General features: G+C 48.9%; 1 protein-coding gene and 1 pseudogene across 17 annotated transcripts in view; one reads left to right on the top strand and one right to left on the bottom strand.

Moving 5' to 3' along the window:
* The first annotated feature begins 3257 nt into the window (after positions 1-3257).
* Positions 3258-24051, top strand: part of LOC102126376 (leukocyte immunoglobulin-like receptor subfamily B member 3) — a 33769-nt gene continuing 12975 nt past the window's right edge. For 5 of the 17 annotated variants that reach the window (XR_010583460.2, XR_012427967.1, XR_012427969.1 and 2 more), the window contains exons 1-6: positions 3258-3370; positions 3535-3570; positions 3754-4038; positions 4185-4487; positions 4933-5229; positions 5477-5779. Coding sequence is in view for 12 of the 17 variants with exons in the window: in XM_045380972.2 (XP_045236907.2) it covers positions 3337-3370; positions 3535-3570; positions 3754-4038; positions 4185-4487; positions 4933-5229; positions 5477-5779; positions 6084-6304 (1479 nt within the window). In the remaining 5 variants the exon portion in view is untranslated. The other 12 variants (XM_065535954.2, XM_065535957.2, XM_065535958.1 and 9 more) reach the window with 12 other exon arrangements.
* LOC102135917 (protein LSM14 homolog A pseudogene) lies at positions 17774-19631 on the bottom strand (annotated as a pseudogene).

Raw genomic sequence — 24051 nt, 5'->3', positions numbered from 1 at the left:
TTTAGGATTATTTTAAATTGATGCCTCATGTTTTTCACTTTACCATGATGGAGATATTAAATTTAGTTATCAACTGATGTTTTCTCTTCAGTTCTATAAAAATTTCAACCATTAGCTCTTCATGCATATCGTGAACTCACATCCTTCTTCCTTCTTTCTGAAACCGTGACAGACACGTTCTTTCTTCTCATTCCACTTCCTGTATATATTAATCTTTTCTATTGTTCAATTTCTGTTCTTTCCATGATACGGTATGGAAAATTTTTTTTTTTTTTTTTTTTTTTTTTTTTGAGACGGAGTCTCGCTCTGTCGCCCAGGCTGGAGTGCAGTGGCCGGATCTCAGCTCACTGCAAGCTCCGCCTCCCGGGTTCACGCCATTCTCCTGCCTCAGCCTCCCGAGTAGCTAGGACTACAGGCGCCGCCACCTCGCCCGGCTAGTTTTTTTTGTATTTTTAGTAGAGACGGGGTTTCACCGTGTTAGCCAGGATGGTCTCGATCTCCTGACCTCGTGATCCACCCGTCTCGGCCTCCCAAAGTGCTGGGATTACAGGCTTGAGCCACCGCGCCTGGCCACGGTATGGAAAATTTAATGAACATTTTATCCTAATGTATATATTTACTATTTCAGCTGTCTTGTCCTGGATTAAATTATGTTTCTGATTTTGTTATGTTTGCATAGTAGGTATATACGGCTAGTAAACTACTTTTTTTTTTTTTTTTGAGACACAGTTTCGCTTTTTTTTTTTTTTTTGAGACGGAGTCTCGCTCTGTCACCCAGGCTGGAGTGCAGTGGTGCAATCTCGGCTCACTGCAAGCTCCGCCTCCCAGGTTCACACCATTCCCCTGCCTTGGCCTCCCGAGTAGCTGGCACTACAGGCGCCCGCCACAACGCCCGGCTAATTTTTGTATTTTTAGTAGAGACGGGATTTTAGCGTGTTAGCCAGGATGGTCTCGATCTCCTGACCTGGTGATCGCCCGCCTCAACCTCCCAAAGTGCTGGGATTATAGGTGTGAGGCACTGCACCCGGCCCACAGTTTCCCTCTTGTCCCAGCTGAAGTGCATTGGCGTGATCTCAGCACACTGCAGCCTCCACCTCCCAGGTTCAAGAGATTCTACTGCCTCAGCCTCCCGAATAGCTGGGATTATAGGCACTCACCACCACGCCTAGATAATTTTTTATATTTTTATTAGAGATGGGGTTTCACCATGTTAACCAGGCTGGTCTCGAACTCCTAGCCTCGAGTGATCTGCCCGCATCTGCCTCCCAAAGTGCTGGGATTACAGGCATGAGCTACCACGCCCAGATAAATTCCTTTTTAATGGTGTTAATTTAATATAGTTTTTCAGCTTCACAATGTCTACCTAATGCATTTCGACAACGTTCCTCATATGGTTGTCATTCCTGTGGGGCGGCTCTCCTCCCGCGCACCTGGCCTTTCATAAAGGGTTCTCCCACAGCTGTCCAGGCATCAGCCTGATGAAGGGGATTGTTGCCGCTGCTCCTGCCCCACTCTCCCAAACTTAGCGTCAGCTCAAGATTGTGCCCGGCAGGGATGGGACCAACGCCAGCCTCACAGTCACCTGTGGGGCAGACGCCCATGTCTGAGAACTGTGGACTGAATCTGTTTCTCACACACACGGGAGGGGCTGAGAGCTGAGTGTGGACTCCAGTGAGTGAGCAGAGACCCCCCAGCGCCTGTCCACACACACAGGGGAGGGGGAGCCACAGCTTCCAGCCCCACCCAGAGCCCTGACCCCTCCCTGCCTGGGAGGACCCGGGGTTCCTCTTCTGTCCCACACGGAGGTGGGAACCTCCTCCTCCCTAGTGACCCTGGGTGGTCCCGGACAACTGTGGCCACTCAGCTTTGAACTCTGTTCATTGCAGAGGACGCGTCTCAATGTTGGGAACTTTTCTTTCTCTTTCTGGGTCTGTGGCTATGGTGATCTGCATATTTCAGATGCATCACAAGCAGCACTTCTTGGTGTTTGCAGCCGATGTCGGCTCTTGAGTGAGGGCGTCAATCATCCTCCTCGACTGTGGAACCCGACACCAGGATCCTCTCCTGTCCCACCCTCCGGTCTGAACTGCTCTGGACCAGGATCCTGTCCCGTCCCACCCTGCGGTCTGAACTGGTCTGGACCAGGATCCTGTCCCGTCCCACCCTCCGGTCTGAACTGGTCTGGAAATCCACCACGGCTGAGCCTCCCGTGTCCTGGGCACCACAGACCCCACAGCCACTGTGATGAGTGGGGTTCATGACAACAGACTTGGAGGTGACATTAATGTCCAAGGTCACATAAACCCTGGATGATAATCAGGAATTAATAATAATTAATAATAATTATTATTATAAATAATAATTAATAATCAGCTCCCCTCCCCCAGAATCAGATTACAGATTACAATGAAACATATATATATATATAAAATTTCTCTATCCCCTCTATTTCTCCTTTTCAGACAGGATCTTGCTCTGTCGCCCAGACTGGATTGCCGAGGGGTGATCATAGCTCCCTGCAGCCTCCGTCTCCCAGGCCCAAGTGATCCTCCCACCTCAGCCTCCTGAGTAGCAGGGACCACAGGCACGAGCCTCCATGCCCAACTCACTTTTTTCTTTTCTGTAGAGACAGGATCACAGTATGTTGTCCAGGACTATCTGAAGCTCCTGGCCTCAAGCCATCACCCGCCTCAGCCTCCTGAAGTGCTGGGATTCCAGGCGTGACCCACCACGGTAGACCCTGCATTTCTCCTGTGTTCTCACTGCCACACGCAGCTCAGCCTGGGCTGCACAGCCCGGTGTCAGGTGCGTCTCTGCGGACCTGGGTCTGCCTGCAGCGTGGACCTGCATCTTCCCTGAAGCATCTCCAGGGCCGGAGAGACGACTGCCATGGTAAGGACCCCGTGACGCTGAGCCGATGGACGGGCTGGAGGAGGGACGGAGACCCCATGGGGAGGCTCTGAGAGGGAAGAGGAGCCCACGGTCGCCCTCGCCTGAAAGGGGCTGACTGGGGAAGTCACCGGGTCTATTTGCTGCTGTGTCCCGGCCCTCAGTGAGATAAAGATAAATCAGGCAGACGGTGGCCCGGGGACGGGGAGACCCCATTTCTGTCTGAAATGTCTGCAGAGAGCCTGGTGCCCGCCCCCACCTCAGCCCTGGGAAAATGAGAGCCAGGCTCCGGGGGAGGGCAGTTCCCCTTCCTGTGGGCTGAGGATGAGACAACCCCATAACAAGAAGGACCCAGCCTCTGAGCGGCCACACCCTGTGTGTGTCTCTGTCCTGCCAGCACCGAGGGTTCATCCATCTGCAGAGCCCGGGCCACTGGGAGGAGACGCCATGACCCCCGCCCTCACAGCCCTGCTCTGCCTTGGTGAGATTTCCAGATGGGGAGGTGGAGATCCGAGTTTTGGAGGGACCCCACCCCACACACAAGCCCTGGTCCATCAGGAGACCTCAAAAGCTCAGGAGGCACCAGGGCAGGGAGGGTCTGCTCAGGCTTCAAGGGCAAATCCTTCACTGGGAACTCTCTTCCAGGGCTGAGTCTGGACACCAGGACCCACGTGCAGGCAGGTGAGTCTGTCCCCAGTTGTCCCAGGTCCCTCCTCCTCACTAGGGACAGGGGCCACACATGGGCAGCTGGGGGAGGAGACCGCAGTTCTGGGTGACTGATGGCGATGACGGGGGGTCCTGGGGCTGGGAGCTGGGATCTGAGTGTGGGGACGTCTTGGGATCCAGACTCTGATTTCCTTCCAGGGCCCCTCCCCAAACCCACCCTCTGGGCTGAGCCAGGCTCTATGATCATCCGGGGGAGCCCCGTGACCATCTGGTGTCAGGGGACCCTGGAGGCCCAGGAGTACCGACTGGATAAAGAGGGAAGCACAGAGCCCTGGGACAGAATGAACCCACTGGAGACAAGGAACAAGGCCAGATTCTCCATCCCATCCATGACAGAGCGCCATGCAAGGAGATACCACTGTTACTATCTCAGCCCTGAAGGCTGGTCAGAGCCCAGTGACCCCCTGGAGCTGGTGGTGACAGGTGAGAGGACACTCAGGGGTCCCAGCCCCAGGCTCTGCCCTCAGGAAGGGGTTCGGCTCTCAGGGGCGTCTCCCTCTCACAGCCCAGCCCTGGGGATGATGTGGGAGGTGGGAGCCCATTTAACACGGTGCCTCCTTCTCTCCTAGGAGTCTACAGCAAACCCACGCTCTCAGCCCCGCCCAGCCCTGTGGTGGCCTCAGGAGGGAACGTGACCCTCCAGTGTGGCTCACAGCAGGGATATCAGCATTTTGTTCTGATTGAGGAAGGAGAACACAGGCTCCCCCGGATCCTGGACTCACAGCAGCTCCACAGTGGGTGGTACCAGGCCCTGTTCCTTGTGGTCCCCGTGACCCCCATCCACAGGTGGACGTTCAGATGCTATTACTATTATAGGGACACCCCCCAGGTGTGGTCCCACCCCAGTGACCCCCTGGAGATTCTGGCCTCAGGTGAGGGACCACGGCCTTCTCTAATCCACTTTCGGGGCAGCTGACAGGCTGTGGGGAGTCTGGCTGGTGACTGACTCTGGAAAGGACCCAGAGTGATGTGTGGACGGACGGGCTGCAGGCGTGAGGGAGACCCCATGGGGAGGCTCTGACATGGGAGGAGGCGGCCTCGGCCACCCTCACCTGGAAGGGGAGGACTCCGGAAGGCACCGGTGTGTTTGCTGTGAGGTCCCGGCTCTCAGGGAGAGGAGGAAGGATCAGGCACAGGGGCCAGGGCTAGGGAGACCCCACTCCTCTGAAATGACTCCAAGACAGCCCCGGGTGAGAAGGAGGCCCTGGGGTCAGAGACTCAGAGTGAGAGACAGTGAGACCTGCAGGGCCAGGATGGGAGAAGGAAGGGGCGTGGGAGGAACCAGCCCTCTGAGTCCCGGCTCCTCTTTCCCTCCAGGCGTGTCTAGGAAGCCCTCCCTCCTGACCCTGCAGGGCCCCATCGTGGTCCCTGGAGAGCACTTGATCCTCCAGTGTGGCTCTGATGTCGGCTACGACAGATTTGCTCTGTACAAGGAGGGGGAACATGACTTCCTCCAGCGCCCTGGCCGGCAGCACCAGGCTGGGCTCTCCCAGGCCAACTTCACCCTGAGCCCTGTGAGGGGCTCCCACGGGGGCCAGTACAGATGCTACGGTGCACACAACCTCTCCTCCGAGTGGTCGGCCCCCAGTGACCCCCTGGACATCCTGATCTCAAGTGAGGAGCCCAGCGGGTTCAGTCAGGGACCCAGGCTCTGCACAGGCCCTGCCAGGGGAACCCAGGTGTTGATGGCCGGGATGAGGGGTGGGGGCACCAATGGAGGGAGAGACAGAGACAGGGGATAGGGGGAGGGGGAGACTCAGAGAAAACAGAGACAGAGAGACTGAGGGCCCCAGAGAGAGGCCTGGGGAGGTCTCCGCTCAGATCAAGGTGGGAGCCCCTCACCCATCCTTCTTCTCTCCAGGACAGTTCTATGATGTGGTCTCCCTCTCGGTGCAGCCGGGCCCCACGGTGGCCTCAGGAGAGAACGTGACCCTGCTGTGTCAGTCACGGGCGCAGTTCCACACTTTCCTTCTGACCAGGGAGGGGGCAGCCCATCCCCCGCTGCATCTGAGATCAGAGCACCAAGCTCAGCAGTACCAGGCTGAATTCCCCATGGGTCCTGTGACCTCAGCCCACGCGGGGACCTACAGGTGCTACAGCTCACTCAGCTCCAACCCCCACCTGCTGTCTGTCCCCAGTGACCCCCTGGAGCTCGTGGTCTCAGGTGAGGACCCTGATCCTGTCCCCTCTGAGCTCAAAGGCTCAGCTCAGGCCCAGGCCCCCGGAGATCTCAGCTGGGATGGAGTGAGGGAGGCTTAGCCAGAGGGGACGCAGCCCTCAGAGGGGAGAGGCCAACAGAGCTTCTCCTAGGCATGGCCACCCGTTCTCCTTGCCTGGCATGCAGAAGGTACCAGGTGGGCAGAGGAATGGTTCCCGGGGATCCACTGGGCGGATGAGGAGAGTGGGAGTGGAAGGGTGCACTCCATGGACGGCCCGAGTCCCTCACCGGCCTCCTGTGCTCCTTGCAGGACCCTCTGGAGACTCCAGCCCCCCACCCACAGGGCCACCATCCACCCCTGGTGAGTCACTGAGGCCTCTTGGGGAGCACGGCCTCCCCCAGGGCAGTCTGAGTCTCCTAAAGATTCCCATTCCCCTCCCCTCAAGGACAGGCCTGTGTCCCAGGGACTCAGGCTGGGCTGGTGAGGCGTGGGGGGTTCAAGGCAGAGGGAGGTGTTGGGGCCCAGCCTAGGGGAAAAGCAGCTGGGTTCATGTGGGGAGCAAGGCAGCCTCAGCCCTCACCTCCCTGTCCTGACCCCAGAGGTCCTGAGGACCAGCCCCTCAACCCCTCAGGGTCAGGCGAGTGACCTCCTGGAGCTCGTGGTCTCAGGTGAGGGCCCTGACCCTGTCTTCTCTGAGCTCAAAGGCTCAGCTCAGGCTCTGCACCCAGGAGAGCTCTGGGACACTAGAAAACAGGGGAGTGAAGGGGGAGAATCCAGCCCATGGGAGGGTGGAAATAGATGGGGACCTCCCACCCCTGGCGCCCACCCCTGAAGTCCCAGTAGGGTAAAGAGCAGGGAGGGCTGGGAGGACACAGGGGTGAACCTTGGAGGAGATGAGATTAGACTGAAGGTGGAAGACGGAGGCCCCACCCGCGCCCCTCCTCATGTCTCCACCTCAGAATCAGAGCTTTGGGTCCCAACCCCCAGCAGACACCCTCCTGGAGGGAGAAGAATTCAGGTGCCACCTGACCCTCACCTTGTCTCCCCTGGCAGCTCCCCAGCACTCAACGCACACCTGAGCCTCACAGGGACCCGCACCTGCTCCCGCAGCAGCTCAGGGACTGTGCACGGCTCCTCTTCTGCGCCGCTGACCACATTTTTTATTTGGGTTTTTAATCTCATACTGGCCTTTTTGTGCAACCTGGCGAAAGAAGATATGCAGCATCGCCTGTTTTTTATTCTCACCCAGTTTTGTAACAGCCCTGATCTTACGCACTCCCTAGGTTTGGTAAACCTCAGATAGAAATGTGGACTTCCCTTGTTCTGGACGTTTGCTATGGAGGGGGTAGGGCTTATCTTTCAAGAAAAAGTCAAGTGACTGGCACTACTCCCTGAAACCCGACAGCACTCTCCAGATCTCAGAGGGAGGGAGAGACAGAGACATGCTGGGGCCGCCCTTTCCTGGGCAGTTCATCCTGGCCTAGTCTCAATCCACCAAAGCCCCGAAGCTCAGCTCCCCTGCTGCTCTGCCTTCCCCTCCACCCCACAGACAAGCGGTCATTCCTCTCTGAAGAACAGGCTGACCTTTCTGGGACCTGCTTTCTGGAGCCTCTGATGCTCCCTGTCTGGGTCTCCACGCGCCTCCTTCCTGGCTCTTTTTCCTACTGAGGAATCAGCTTCAGTGTCACCTCCAAGTGTGACCTTCACTGATGACACAGCTCAGCCCAGACCTGCCTGCTTCTCATCTACGTCAAGTAATCAACCTACACCGTGCAGCTTAATTCCCTCTCTCTTTCACCATCTCTGCACATACACATGTGTCACACCGACATCTTATGTGACATTAAAACCTAGTTATCTGTATATGTATTCAGATAATATATACTCACACATAAATATAGATCTCTACCCATACATCTAAAACTATCCCTGTGACTGGTAAATTTCCACTATTGTGGTTTCAGATGCTTGTTCAGAAAGCAGAGAGAGCTTTTATGGCCCACCATATATATAAAATAGATTTCTATTTGTGTTTGTGTTTTTTGGTGTGTGTATCACATTCTACCTTTTGCTGCCTACATGAATAATTAGCTACCTAGAGATTAAATGGAACGTGAAACCTCAGGGGTAGTGGCTGAGCTGGAGTGAAAAGGATGCAGCCCCAGACTGTCACCACTTTGTGCTCCTGACATTCAGGAGCTCCTGATGACCAACCCTTCATCCACGCAGCCTGGGTCCTCCATTGGTGGATCTGTGAAACTCTCATCTCGGGGGGAATCGGCTTATGTGCTCCTGTGTCCCAGGCTGCACAGACAGCACACAGGGCTCAGTGACCCTATACTGGGGACCACTTTCGTTGCAAATCCTGAGCCCCTGAGATGTAAGAAAACTCTCCCCCAGATGACTCAGGAGCAATGTTTAAATTCATAGAACACGGGAAAACTGAACTAGTTCCATGAGGAGACTGGAGGGAACCCTGCTCCAGGAGAGGGAGGATTTATTGAGGAACTCTGTAAAAGCCACATCATCAGGCCTGGAAGAGTAAGAACGCAGAGCCCAGGGGAGAGGCTGGCTCAGGGCTCTCCCCCTCTGTTTTCATTCTCAGGAGGAGCTGAGACCCTCAGCCCATCACAAAACAAGTCAGACCCCAAGACTGATGAGTGAGGAGATGCTCTCAGTTATGGGACTGGCACAGAGGGTCAGGGTCTGTCAACAGGAGATGGGGGGCGTGCGCTGGGTGGGCATCCAGGGGTCCTGGGTGATGCTGATCTGCCCTGACCTCTGTCGCCTCTTTGTCCATGATCCCCAGCCTCACATCCCCAGGATTACACCGTGGAGAATCTCATCCGCATGGGCATGGCTGGCTTGATCCTGGTGGTCCTCGGGATTCTGTTATTTGAGGCTCTGCGCAGCCGGAGAAGTCCCCAAGAGGCAGCCGGGAGGTGAACAGCGGAGAGGACAGTGCACCCTTCGGAGTGGTGGAACCTCGGGGACAGATGTGATGATCCCAGGAGGTTCTGCAAGAAAATCTACAGCCTGTGCTTTCTGGACTATCTGCCAATCATTCCCGAAGAGAGGGATCAATGTTGAGGTATTCATTTCGCATGACGAAAATGACAACATCAAAGTCATAGGTAGTAGGGCTGACTTAGAAATCCAATACATCCGTAGTAGGACTGCAAATTACTTCAATCAATTTGAGGAGAATATCAGAAGTACCTAACTAAAAAGAAGAGACACACAGCTATAAACATAAAAGTACAGAACCTAGAGGAAAATGTGTTCGTATGGTGAGGTTTCATTCACAACAACATGGACATGACTGGTGCTCGTATTACACACCAGCCATAAAGCCCAAAAATACATCTAAAACAAAAGAAACAAGTGTGGTTCAATTCCACCATGGGATACTAGGAGCACATGCAAAGGCACAGACGAAATCTACAAAGAGCAACACAAACCAACCTTCGATCATGAGGTTGAGTAAAGACACAAGAGTATAAAAAGCCGTGCACGGCTATTTCAGCACATGAAGCTCAAAAGGAGGCAACATTTATTTTATAGGGAGGCAAACTCAAAATAGACCCCATAAATAAAGGAAGTAGATAACTCTATGTAATCCAAAATAGTGGTTACACATCAGGAAATACTGGAAGGATCTGTTCAACATGGAAACCACAAGGGCCGCTGGACACAGGCACTGGAATGCTGACTTTCATTTGGTGACCTACAATCCACTTCAAATTATTGGTAAATAGCACATTTTTAATTTGATAGAGAATAATCATACATATTTCTTGGGAGCATGTGGTAATCTGATTCATGCATGCAATGTGTAATGATCCAATAAAGGTTCCCAGGACATCCATCACCCCAAACATTTATATACACATATTTGTTTTTTTCAGACCAAGTCTTTCACTGTCGCCCAGGCTGGAGTGCAGGGGCGTGATCTTGGCTCAATGCAACCTATGTCTCCCAGGTTCAAGCAGTTCTCCTCGGTCAGCCTCCCGCGTAGCTAGGATTACAGGCGTGCACCAAAATGCCTGGCTAATTCTTGTATTTTTATTGGAGATGGGGTTTCACCATGTTGCCCAGGCTGGTCTGGAAATACTGACCTTAGGTGATCCGCCCGTCTAGGCCTCCCAAGGTGCTGGGATTACAGGCATGAGCCACTGTGCCTGGCCAACATTTATAATTTCTGTGTTGAGAGCATTTCAAATCTTCACTTCTAGCTCATGCGGAATATACAATAATTTGTTGCTGACTATGGTCATCCTACTGAGCTTTCAGGCCCTGGAACTTACTCCTCCTCTCCACCTGTATTTATGCACCCATCCACCAACCTCTCTCCATCTCCCTCCTCCACACTCCCTTGCCAGCCTCTGTTGACCACCATTCTACTCTCTGCCATCACGAGGCCCAATTTTGTAGCTCCCGCATGAGTGAGAACATGCAATGTTCCTCTTTCTGGGCCTGGCTTATGTCACCGAACATAATGTCCTCCAGATTCATCTGTGTTGCTGAACATGGTACAATTTCCTTCTTTTTTTGGCTGAATATTATTTCATGGTGTATATAGACCACATGTTCCTTATCCATTCATTCATTGATGGACATGGGTTGATTCCGTATCTTGGTTATTGTGAATACTGCAGCAATAAACATGGTGATACAGATGCCTCTTTGCTATACTGATTTTCTTTCTTTTAGAAATATACCCAACTGTGCCATTACTGGATGGTGTGGTGGTTCTACTTTCAGTTTCTTGAGGAACCTCCATACTGTTTCCATATTGACTGCACCAACTTACGTTCCCACCAAGGTACAAAGGTTTCTTCTCTCCACATCCTTGAGAGCATCTGTTAATTTTTGTCTTAGAGATTTAACCAGGGAATGGCATATCTCTGTTTTCTTACCTATCTATCTTTATTTGTCAGGCCATTTAGGGAGCTGAGATTGCAGTATGGTGGTGAAAACCACAGGCTGCCCTGGCCACTAAATGGTAAACAAGGTGGCTCTTGATCTGTCAGACCAATGATCTCACAGGTTAACTTTGTGTTTCATTCACAACATGACCCCAACCTGCCTGATGAGCCTCACCTGAGTCCAGTCAGACAATGAGCCACTACCCAGGTAAGAACGGGAAGAGGAAACCCCTTGCGCAGTACTACATAACATGCAATTGACATTTTTAAGTGGCCATATAACTTTCTGATCTCATTATGTTGAAACCACCTGAACTGGGACGGAGGACACCAACATGGCCTTGGGGTTATTTCAGAGATGAGTTTCAACCCAATCAGGTGGTGGTTTACGGGGATCACACACAGCTTGGTTATTCCAGAGATGAGGTTCCACCCAATCAGGTGGTGTTTTAGGGATCACACAGGACTGGGTTCCAAATGTGACAATGCTCCATGTGCCTTGTCACCTCCTGGACTCCTCTGAAGTGGAAATCAGAGAAAGGCATTTGTGTGCAGCTGCTGCTCATTCCGGATTCCATTCCTAAATGGGAACTTACACGATGCTTGACCCTGAAGAACAGAATTGGCTGAAAAAGAATTCAGGAATTAAATCCCATTTATAACAGCCACAAACATTGAAAGACCTACTAATAAATTTAACCGACAAGGTAAAAACCTCTACAAACAAAATTATAAAGCTCTGATAAAAAAAAAAATTAAAGAGGACAGGAAAAAACTGGAAAGATACCTCCTGTTCATACATTCAAATAATAAATATTTATTAAAAGGACCATAGTACCCAGAGCAATCTACAGATTCATTGTAATTCCTGTGAACATCCCAGTGTCATTCTTCACCGAAATATTTTAAAATTCTACAATTCATATAGAGCCATAAAATACCCAAAATAGCCAACATAATTTAGAGAAAAAAAGAACAAAGTTGGAGACATCACACTACCTGACTTCAAAATACACTACAAAGCTACAGCAACCAAAACAGCAAGGCACTGGCTTAAAAACAAACACACTGACAATGGAATAGAGCAAAGAACCTAGAAATAAATCCAGAAATTACAGCCAACTAATTATCAAAAACATGCCAAGAACATATACTGGGGAAAGGACAGTCTATTCAATAAATGCTTCTGGCATAACTGGATATCCACATGCAGAAAAACAAAACTCAACCTCTATCTCTCACGACATACAAAATCTACTCCAGACGGAATGAAACCTGAAGTAAGACCTGAAACTATGAAACTATAGAAGAAAACACAGAGGAAACGCTTCAAGCAAACATTCTATCAATAAAACCTTAAAAGCATAGGAAACAAAAGCAAAAATAGACAAATGGGTTTATCAAACTAAAAAGCTTCTGCAGAGCTCAGGAAACAACCAACAGTGTCATGACCTACAGAAGCAGGGAGAAACATTCGTTACCTATTCCTCTAACAAGGGTTTGATCATCAGAATATATGAGGAACTCTAAACAGCTCGGAGGTTTTGATGGAGAAATGAAGAGAAGGTGCTGCCACGTAGAGAAATAAAGAAGTCAGAAAGAGGAAGTTTGGGAGAAACAAACCACACTTTCCAGGTACTGGAAGGTTCTGCTTCTCTCTCTGACTCAGTTAAGTGTCTTAAACACACCTCCTTCCGTCTCCTTCCCCGATGGGGTTATTGCTCCTGTGATGGCCCTGTTGGTTCCTCTTGTCAACCAAGTCACAGAATGGAAGAGCTTTCATTTCCTCAGCATCTTCCTCTTCACACACGATGAACAAATCCACACCATTCTATCCCAGAGCGCTTCTTATCATTGTCTCCTGTCCAACACTACAGTCCAAGCTTAGCCAGTTTCCTCAGTTAATATTTCATGGATTGTGGCAGCATAACTCCAATCCCTGCCTCTATCTCTGGGAAGGTTTCCCATTAACACTGCAGAAGCCCCCATTCTGTGCAATGAGGCACAGCGACACACCAGACACCCACTCCAGCCTGGCCCCTGGAGGATTTGAATTGAGATTGGAACTCTGCAGAGTTGCCCAGGAACGTGGTTTCACACATCCTCCTGTAGGAAATCCATAACCACTATCACCAAGCGGTCCTTTCCAGCATTTCAGGGTGTAGGGGATGCTGGTTGGTCCCTGCAGTGGCAGATCATGTGACAACAACTCTATGGAGATCTTATGAAGAACCTATGGATATCCTATGAAGATCCCATGGAGGTCCTGTGGAGGTCCTATGGAGGCCCTGTGGAGAACCTATGGAGGTCCTGTGGATGTCTTATGGAGATCCTATGGAGGTCCCGTGGAGGTCCTACTGAGATTCTATGGAGGTCCTGTGGAGGTCCTATGGAGAAACTATGGAGGTCCTATGAAAGTCCTATGAAGATCCTATGGAGGTCACATGGAGGTCCTATTGAGATTCTGTGGAGGTCCTGTGGAGATCCTATGGAGAACCTATGGAGGTTCCATGGAGGTCTTATGGAGATTCTATGGAGGTCCTGTAGAGGTCCCATGGAGATTCTATGGAGGTCCTGTGGGGGTCCTATGGAGAACCTATGGAGGTCCTATTAAAATCCTATGGAGGTCCCATGGAGGCCCTATTGAGATTCTGTGGAGGTCCTGTGGAGGTCCCCTGGAGATTCTATAGAGGTCTTGCAGATCCTATGGAGATTCTAGCACTTTTCCATGCATGAGGGTAGGAAATAAGAATTGGAGTTTCAGGATAGGAAGTGCAAGGCCAGCACTGTTTTCTGAGGAACTCAAAGTCAACAGTTTCATGTTCCAGAAGAAGCCCAAATCTTATACGGCTGCTAGGGACACATAAGCATCTTCTTCACACACGATGAACAAACTTCACATACTTCTTCACACACTTCTTCCTCAGTAAGGCACAGAGACACGGGCAGAAAGAAAGCCAGTCAAGGAAAACAAAGCCTATGACTGGCAGCCAGCCAGGCAGACACACTTACAACACACACACACACACACACACACACACACACACAATCAGTCAGGATCCTACAGATAAAACAGAGATGAAGATAGATGCCAGCAGACATGCAGAGTACTCCTCAGTACAAAGAAAAAAAATACTTTGTTCCCGCCCTGTGCACAGTGTAAGCATGTCTTGTGCTCTGCAGTCAAAAACTCTTTTCTCTCCAGATGTCGACAAGAAACCTTCCCTCTCAGCCCAGCTGTGCCCCCAGTGAGTAAGCCTGGAGAGAACGTGACCTTGTTCTGCAACTCTGGAAGCTCATTTGACCTGTGCCTTCTAACCAGGAAGGGGAGGCCCCTGGACACTGGCTCACTGGGGTGCAGAGACACAGTGGGGCATTCAGGCCAGCTTCCCTCTGGGTCTTGGGGCTGGTGATGGGACCTGAAGATGCTGCAGCTCTCTGTCGATGGCTCTGCCTGTGAGTGCTCAGTCCTGAGTGACCCACTGCACTTGTTACGGGAGGAGCATGCCCTGCAAAACACTAAATCATAGAGCCATGTCTAAGGGACAGTCAGATGGAGACATGGGGATTTTAGGGATCCTGGATGCCCAAGACCATGGGAACCCACCTCCTGCAGCAGCATGACCCAGATGTGAGACATGGAGTCAAAGGAGATCATTTTGGACCTTTAAGATTGGACTGTCCTGCTAGATTTGGGGCTACCACATACCCTGTTTTTGTTTGGCCTTTGTTTTGGCCAAATTCTTCCATTTGGAACAGCTGTATTTACCCAATACCCGTACCCCTATTGTATCTAGAAAGTAACTAACTTGCTTTTAGTTTTACAGGCTCATAGGCGGAAGGGACGTGTTTTGTCTTGCAATTCACCTGCCTCAGCCTCCCAAAGTGCTGGGATTACAGGCGGGAGCCCGCCTTGATAGTTCACATTTTGATTATGCATCCACCAATTGCTAAACACTGGGGTTGTTTTCTCTATTTACCTATTGTGAAAAATGACACAAAACAAGACACACTTTATATGATTCCATTTATAAGAAATATCCAGAGTATGCAAATCCATAGAAACAGAAGGTGTGTTCCTGATTCTTAAGCTGAGGGATGAGGACAATTTGGATGACGACTCGGGGGCTTTCTCGGGTCATGGAAATGATCTGGAATTAGATAGAGGTGGTGATTGCGCCAAAAAACACTGATTTCTCACCTTAAAATGGTGTGAATTCTATCCCATAAGTAAATAAACAAATACTTAATCTATATCCAGGTCTCTGCCCAGGGTTTGGGAAGCTGGAGAGTTTCGCCACAGCCCTAACAGAGAGGAAAACTCAGTTCAGCTCCATCGTGGAAGCTTCTCCTGAGACCATCAGACACCTGAGCTCTAGGAGCAGCTGAGTAACCTGAATGCCAAGAAGGGGGGCGCATCATGACTGGTTCCACGGAGGCAGAACTCATAAGGGTGGGAGGCTGCTGTACACACTGAGGGGGGACTTCAGCTAACAGTGAATGCGGGGAGTCAATGTTTTCTGCTTCCCCAGAGATTGAGACACACCTGGGGACCTAAGACGGGGGGCACTGTGTACTCACCCGCAAGTTCTTTCCCATGGGTCTCAACTGAGCATTCACAAGACTGACTGGGAGCAAGATGGAGACCCCACATTGGTGATCAGACAGAAAGAGCTTCCACTGTGCATGGCCTGAAATCTCATTTCCCACACAGGTGCTTCTCTCACATGGAGGAAAAGACATAAGCCATTGGAAAAGGCTCAGATAATTCTGCCCACCTCAGATCCCAGGTAATGACTCATTGTGGCTGGAAGAAAGTGGATCATAAAATCCCTCTACCATAGGAGGAGTGCAGAGAACAATCCTGGACGGTGATCCTAGACAAATACCATTAGAGATATGCACATTTGGAATATTTGGAATAGGGACAGAAAACCCCTCCCCACCAAACAAATCTACCCAGTAGAATGCAGCTGCCATGAGGAGCGGGGACAGAAACCTGGAGACAGGCCCACCCTCAAGGCCCAAGCACACAGAAACTGCCCGAGACTGAGGCTGGAGGAGGATAGGAGAAACGCCTGCTCTCGACCAGGAGCCTCTCCTGAGAAGCAAGCAGGAGCACCCACAGCTGGGGTTAGGGGACCTAAGGATCCGCTGATGACTTGGTTAATGCGGCGAGCTTCAGCCGACTGTTTCAGCAGTCCCAGTGCATTCTGCAGGGCCCATGAGTGTCAAGGCCACGGAGCAAGAAAAAAAGGACACGCTGCCAGGCGCGGTGACTCACGCCTGTAATCCCAGCACTTTGGGAGGTCAAGGTGGGCAGATTACCTGAGGTCAGGAGTTCAAGACTAGCCTGGCCAATATGGCGAAATCCTGTCCCTACTGAAAATACAAAAATCAGCCAGGTGTGGTGGAAGGTGCCTGTAATCCCAGCTACTCAGGAGGCTGAGGCAGGAGAATCAGGGGACAGAGGTTGTAGTAAGCCAAGATCGCGCCACTGCACTCCAGCCTGGGCGACAGAGTGAAATTCCATCTCAAAAAATTTTTTTAAAAAAAGGAATCAAAGAAAAAAAGGACATGCATGGAACCAACACCAGCGACTCCCTCTCACCAAGGACCAAGTAGCCACCACTATCGCTGACAGTCTCACCTCTGACCAGCAGCAGAGTGTTCTGGATGTGATGCCTTTGAGTGGACCAGCGAGTTATCTGGTGGCCGCTTGACAACATGATGCGCATTCAACCAGGAGGGGGCAGCAAATCCTCCTGACCGGGATGGATGCTGGCGCTGAGACAGGTTCCTCTGAGCTCATTGCCGCTCTCCACCAGGAAGCGGAGTCTCCCACCTGTTAAATGGAGCATCTCATGACTTAATCTCAGATCGAGGGACCTACATGCACATGAAATCAGTGGGGCAATGAGAACAGGGCCACGTGATATCCTGGGGATGACCTGAGATAGGATGCGTGCCATGTAGTGGTTGGGTGCTGCTGGGGCTGACAGAGCATCAGAATGGCCTCTTACAGTAGATGCAAGAAACGGTTTATGGATGAGACTCTGCACTTTACGTGCTCTCTGATGGTGTAATAGACATAGATATAAAACAGGGATATAGATAGCTGTAGACAATATACATATTCATAAGAATGAACATAAATGATGCTATGTCTTTTTCTTTTAATATTTTTGTTCTTATTTATTTTTCTATAATGAGCTCTGCAATTGAAAATGCTATGTCTTTTCAGAGGTAGGACCTACGGGCTGGTAAAGGAAAGGAGCGTGTCATCAACAGCCCGCATCCCCACGCTTCCAGGTGACCCACTGGGGAGATAAGCACATCCTGGGCCTGCACCTTTAGGTGATTTGGGGTGAGATGATCTGTCTGGTGGGAAATTACCACCAGGGAAGAAAATAAGGGTTACCTTATGCCAAAAGTGATCACTTTGCCCTTTCCCTTTTCTTCTTTTTTTTTGCTAACTTTAAAATGTTTATTAAAAAAAAAAATAGTTGCTTGGTATACAGCTGTACAAAGTTTTTAATGTTTCTTTGGCAATGGAATATAAAGGAATTTTACAACTATATAAAAAGTTGTTTGCCTAAGAAACAGTATTTACCGTGTGTATATAGTTGACTGACAAAATTCTCTACCATCCAGCACCCTAATTAACTGACGAAATAAGCTACTTCATATGACAAGATTCCCCAAAAGAAAGGAGAAGGAAGATACACACACACATACCCTCCTTGGCTCAGAACAGTATCACGGCCCTATCTGCAGGCAACCTGCAATTACCACATACAATTCAGTGATTTAAAAAAAAAAAAAAAAACTTTAGGTGATGAAACAATACTTATAAGTCCCACTGAATTACTGCTTTAGTTTAACTATACAGAAGAAATTACTTAACCTTCTGTTATTCCAAATATAGTTGATCCTCATTCTTAAGATAAGCCTTCCTCCCCCAAAAACTGACTGCATTTTATCTCTGAAATTAAACAGAAAAACAAACAAAAAACAAAAACCCAGTGCTGGAGGCAAACGTACAGCGAATTCACTTCTTCATTCTTCTCAAAGACTGAAATCAATTTCCGGGACCACGAAGAGCTAGAAATTCACCTATTTTCAGAGATTTGTTTGTAGACTATGCAGCAGCTTTGTTGTCTTTCTTTCAGAAAGCAGTACCATCAATTCAGACCTTTTAGGGGCCAAAAGCTGTGTTTTTCCTATATTCAAAATGTGCAAACTCCCAGTCCCCACAACCTGCTCTGAATCCACCACGGTGAATCCACTGTGGTCAAGGTACCACCTCTGCCACAACCACGCCCTCTGTCACCACAGAAACCAAGACCTCCTCTGCCTCTGTATCCTCCACGGCCACGGTTTGGACAAAGTGGGATTCCAAATGTTTCAGCATTTAATCTTCCTTCAGCCCAGGTTGGTCTCTGTTCTCTATTGTCATCACAAGAAATATTATCAAAGAAGGATTTAGTTTGGTTATAATAGCACTTACGTCCAGGTGGATCTTCTTCATCAGCATGTCCATCACTGTTCTGGGTATCAACTCCTGAGTCTCCTTTATCTTCACCATTTCCACGCTTCTCCCGTTTCTCAAGTTTATCTTCTTTTAATTTATTATGAAACTCTCTGCCAATCTCTTCCTTGTTGAATTGTGCATTTGGACTTTCAAACTCAAAGTCTTTCTCAAGTTTCATTGGCCCATCTCGCCGAATACCAAATCTTCCCCTGCCACCCTGACGACCCCCACGCCCTCTTCTTGGCGCTGAAGGAGCACCTGGAGCTACTTGTCTCTTGTTATCATTTCTGAGTTGCTCATTTTCTGGCCTTGGAACGTTGTGTGCTTCAGCTCACCTGTGCTCCTGATTCTCTATTGCTTTTTGGCTGGTGGATGGCACAGGCCTGGTTGACACAGGACTCCTTCTCCCAACAGGTGCTGGAGCAGGTAAGCAGGCCCAGGCGTCTGCACTGCTTGTTCCATGGTTGGGCTTTTTCTCAAAGGGTGGAACTGAGCGCTTGAACAACCCTGAGATAATTGTGTTTTTAGAGATCTTGTATCCTGTGTAAAGAAAGAACCAACCACACTACTTTGGGGCAAGGTACCACTGTTTGATATTTCTATTCCAAAGGAGGTCAAAGAGCTTCCAGCAACACCAACAGCACCAAATGCTGCCCCACTAAGGAACGTGGACTGAACTGGCTGGATATGGGCATCATGCCGAAAGGCCCGTAAGAACCCATGGACTGGAATGAAGAAGTCGATGAGCCTAGTGAGAACTGCACGATAGCTGGGTCTTGAGGCAAAGAACACCGTGGTTTCGGTTTCGGTGGCTCGCAAACAGTGAGAGGTCTTTCATGTCACTCCCACGGAATACAACGGAGTCAAAGACTCCATCTTGTGGCGGTACTGGACCATCTGGCGGTCTGTCTTCTGGACCAAAGGACCGAACTTTGGCGAGGGCTGCGGGGGAGTGTTCGGTGTCATGGTGTAGAGGATGCCCTCGTAGTGGATCTCCACCTTGGACTGAGGCTGATGCTTGCTGATGTTAAGGGTGCTCCCGCTCAATGGCGCCGGGGCCGCCGCTGCTCCTGCCTGCTCGCAGAGACAGATCCCACACCGCTGCCGCCCGCTCCTCACGCCCGCTGAGCACGCCAGCTCCTCCTTCGCCTCAGACCCAACATGGCGGCGGCGCCCGCAGCTCCTCCTTCGCCTCAGACCCAACATGGCGGCGGCGCCCGCACGCCGCCTCCCGCACGCCGCTTCCGCACGCCGCCTCCTACCTCGCTTCAGACCCAACATGGCAGCGGCGCCCGCTCCGGGCAGCTCCCCCAGCCTCCCGCCCTCAAGCCCCTTTGCCCTTTTCTTTCTTCCGCTCACTGCAACCTCTGCTTCCCGGATTCAAGTGATTCTCCTGCCTCGACCTCCAGAGTAGCTGGGATTACAGGCGTGTGTCAGGATGCCTGGCTAATTTGTTGTTGTTGTTGTTGTTGTTTCTGAGGAGAGATAAGGTTTCACCATGTTGGCCAGGCCGGTCTCAAGTGATCCACCCTCCTCGGCCTCCCAAAGTGCTGAGATTACAGGCGTGGCCACCGCCCCCGGCCAACTGTACCCTCTTCTTTTTATTTTCTTTATCACAGTAGAAGAGCCGGTAGGGAGAATTATGGGCAGCGTAGATCACTCACTGGGCACTGACGGAGGCTCCGCAGTGGACACAACCATGATGGGTGTCATGGGTTGCATTGTAACCCCAAAAGGACATGTTGGCACCTTAACCCCCTTACCTGTGAGTGTGAACTCATGCAGAAACAGGGTCCTTAGAGATGTGATTAGGTAAATAAAGATGCAGTCATGCTGGAAGAGGACAGGATCTGAATCCAGTATCACTCGCATCCTAATAAGACAAGGATGAGACAAGACGCGCAGGTAAGACTGCCATGTGGTGATGGATTTATATTTACCATCAAAGCTGAATCATTAGGGGTCGTTACACATTGAAATATGTTTCTGTTCTCTTCTATTAGAACTCCTAGCATAGTAAATAGAAGTAAATATATTGGCCGGGCACGGTGGCCCATGCCTGAAATCCCAGCAGTTTGGGAGGCTGAGGCGGGGGGATCACTTGAGGCCAGGAGTTGGAGATTGGCATGGTCAACGTGGCAAAACCTCATCTCTACTAAAAATACAAAAATTAGCCAGGCGTGGTGGCAGGCGCCTGTAATCCTAGCTACCCAGGAGGCTGAGGCAGAAGAATCACTTGAACCCGGGAGGCGAAGGTTGCAGTGAGCTAAAATCGCACCACTGTGCTCCAGCTTGGGCAACATAGGAGTGCAGATATCTCTTTGATAGACTGATTTTCTTTCTTTTGAGTATATGCCCATCAGTGGGATTACTGGATCATACGGTACCTCTAGCTTTAGTTTTTTGAGGAACCTCCAAACTTCTCCATACTGGTTGTATTAATCTAGATTCCCACCAACAGTATACAAGGATTCCCTGTTTTCCACATTCTCGCCAGTATTTGTTATTCCCTGTCTTTTGGATATAAGTCATTTTAACTGGAATGAGATAGTATCATTGTAGTTTTGATTTGCGTTTCTCTAATGATCAGTGATATTGAGCACCTTTTCATATGCCTCTTTGCCATCTGTTTCTTTTGAGAAATGGTTATTCAAATATTTGCCCATTTTTTGATTGAAATATTAGATTTCTTCGTATAGAGTCTTTTGAGCTCCTTATTTCTTCTAGTTATTAGGGATTCCTTGTCAGATGGGGGTTTGCAAATATTTTCTCCCATTCCGTGGGAATGTTTGTTAATTGTATCTTTGCTCTGCAGCTTCTTAACTTGATTTGACCCCATTTGTCCGTTTTTGCTTTGGTTGCCTGTGCTTCTGGGGTATTGCTCAAAAAAATTTTGCCCAGACCAACATCCCGGAGATTTCCCCCAGTTTTCTTGTAGTCATTTCACAATTTGAGGTCTTAGATTTAAGTCTTTAATCCACTTTGATTTGATTTTTGTATGTGGCAAAAGATGGGGGTCTGGTTTCCTTTTTCTGAGTATGAATATTGAGTTTTCCCAGCACCATTTATTGAAGAGACTGTCTTTTGCCAGTGTATACTCTTGGCACCTTTGTTGAAATCCATACACTGTTGGTGTATGGATTTGTGTCTGGGGTCTCTGTTCCATTCCATTGACATATGTGTCTGCTTTTATACCACTACCATGCTGTTTTGGTTGCTATAGCTCTGTAGTATAATTTGAAATCAGGTAATGTTATGCCTCCAGTTTTATTATTTTTGCTTAGGATAGCTTTGATTATTCTGGGTCTTTTGTGATTCATACATTTTAGGATTGTTTTTTCTATTTGTGGGAAGAATGTCATTGGTATTTGATGTGCATTGCATTTAATCTGTAGATTGCTTTGGGTACTATGGACATTCTAACAATATTGGTTCTTCCAATCCATGAACGTGGAATATTTTTCCATTTTGTGGTGTCCTCTTCAATTTCTTTCATCAGTGTTTTATAGTTTTCATTATAGTGATCTTTTACTTCTTTGGTTAAGTCATTTCCTAGGTATTTAATTTTACATCTGGATATTGTAAATGAGATGAGCTTTTATTCTTTTTCAGGTTGTTGACTGTTGATATATAGAAATACTTCTGATTTCTTTTTTTTTTTTTTTGATGGAGTCTCGCTCTGTTGCCCAGGCTGGAGTGCAGTGGCATGATCTTGGCTCACTGCAACCTCTGCCCCCTGTGTTCAAGTGATTCTGCTGCCTCAGCCTCCCAAGTAGCTGGGATTACAGGTGCCCACCACTGTACCTGGCTAATTTTTATATTTTTAGTATAGACGGGGTTTCACCATGTTGGCCAGGCTGGGCTTGAACACCTGACCTCGTGATCCACCTGCCTCAGCCTCCCAAAGTGCTGGGATTACAGGCGTAAGCCACTGTGCTTGGCTAGAAATGCTTCTGATTTCTAAATGTTGATTTTGTATTCTGCAACCTAACTGAATTTATCAGTTCTAATAGTTTTCCTGTGAAGTCTTTAGATATTTCCAAAGATAAGATCATATCATCTGCAAACAATGATAATTTGATTTCTTCTTTCCCAATTTGAATGCCCCTTATGTCTTTCTCTTGTCTGATTGCTCTAGCTAGAACTTCCAGTGCTATGTTGAGTAACAGTGGTGACAGTGGCATCTTTGTCACGTTCCAGGTCTAAGAAGAAATGCTTTCAGTTTTTCCCCATTCTGCATAATACTAGCTGTGGGTCTGTCATATATAGCTTTTATTATGTTGAGGTATGTTTCAACTATCCCCAGTTTTTTAAGGGTTTTTATCGTAAGGGATGTTGAAATTTACTAAGTACTTTTTCAGCATCAATTGAAAGGATCATATGGTTTTTATCCTTCATTCTGTTGTTATGATGTATTACATTAATTGATTTGCGTATGTTGAACGATCCTTGCATCCCAGGGATTAAATCCCACCTGATCATGTTGAATGATGTTTCTCATATATTGTTGAATTTGGTTTGCTAGTATTTTGTTGAGGATTTTTGCATCAATATTCATCAGAGATCTTGCCTGTAGTTTTCTTGTTTTGATGTGCCTTTGTGTACTTTTAGTATTAGGGTGATATGGCCTTGTAGAATGAGTTTGGAAGTATTCCCTCCTCTATTACTCAGAATAGTTTGAGTAGCATTGATTTTATTTATTCTTTGAATGTTTTGTAGAATTCAGCAGTGAATCCATCAGGTCCCAGGCTTTTCTTTACTGGGAGACTTTTCATTACAGCTTCCATTGTGTTACTTGTTATTGGTCTATTCAGATTTCTTCCCAGTTCAATCATGGTAGGTTATGTGTGTCTAGGAATTTGTTCACTTCCTCTAGATTTTCCATGTTATTATTACTTTCTCAAATATTTGGTAGAAATCAACAGTGTACCCATTCAGGCCAGATTTCCCTATGGAAAGATTTCTGAATGTAGGTTGAATTTTTTTTTTTTTTTTTTGACGGAGTCTCCCTCTGTCACCTAGGCTAGAATTCAGGGGTGTGATCTCAGCTCACTGCAACCTCCGCATCTCGGGTTCAAATGGTTCTCTTGCCTCACCCTCTTGAGTAGCTGGGATTACAGACATGTGCCACCTCGCCTGGCTAATTTTTGTATTTTTAGTAGAGGCAGGATTTCACCATGTTAGCCAGATTGGTCTTGAATTCCTGACCTCAGGTGATCTGCCCGCCTCAGCCTCCCAAAGTGCTAGAATTAAAGGTGTGAGGCCGGGCGCGGTGGCTCAAGCCTGTAATCCCAGCACTTTGGGAGGCCGAGACAGGCGGATCACGAGGTCAGGAGATCGAGACCATCCTGGCTAACACCGTGAAACCCCGTCTCTACTAAAAATACAAAAAACTAGCCGGGCGAGGTGGCGGGCGCTTGTAGTCCCAGCTACTCCGGAGGCTGAGGCAGGAGAATGGCGTAAACCCGGGAGGCGGAGCTTGCAGTGAGCTGAGATCCGGCCACTGCACTCCAGCCTGGGCTACAGAGCAAGACTCCGTCTCAAAAAAAAAAAAAAAAAAAAAAAGGTGTGAGCCACTGCACCCAGCCAGTTGAATTTCTTTAATAAAAATAGGAAATGTTACACTATATATTTGTTCTTGAGTAAATTTTGGTAGTTTGTATACTTCAAGATATTTTCTTTTTTTTTTTTTTTTTTTTTTTTTTTTTGAGACGGAGTCTCGCTCTGCCGCCCAGGCTGGAGTGCAGTGGCCGGATCTCAGCTCACTACAAGCTCCGCCTCCCGGGTTCCCGCCATTCTCCTGCCTCAGCCTCCC

Source organism: Macaca fascicularis, chromosome 19 (assembly GCF_037993035.2).
Source record: "Macaca fascicularis isolate 582-1 chromosome 19, T2T-MFA8v1.1".
Classification (NCBI taxonomy): Eukaryota; Metazoa; Chordata; class Mammalia; order Primates; family Cercopithecidae; genus Macaca; species Macaca fascicularis.
This window is presented reverse-complemented; position numbering and strand designations above follow the sequence as displayed.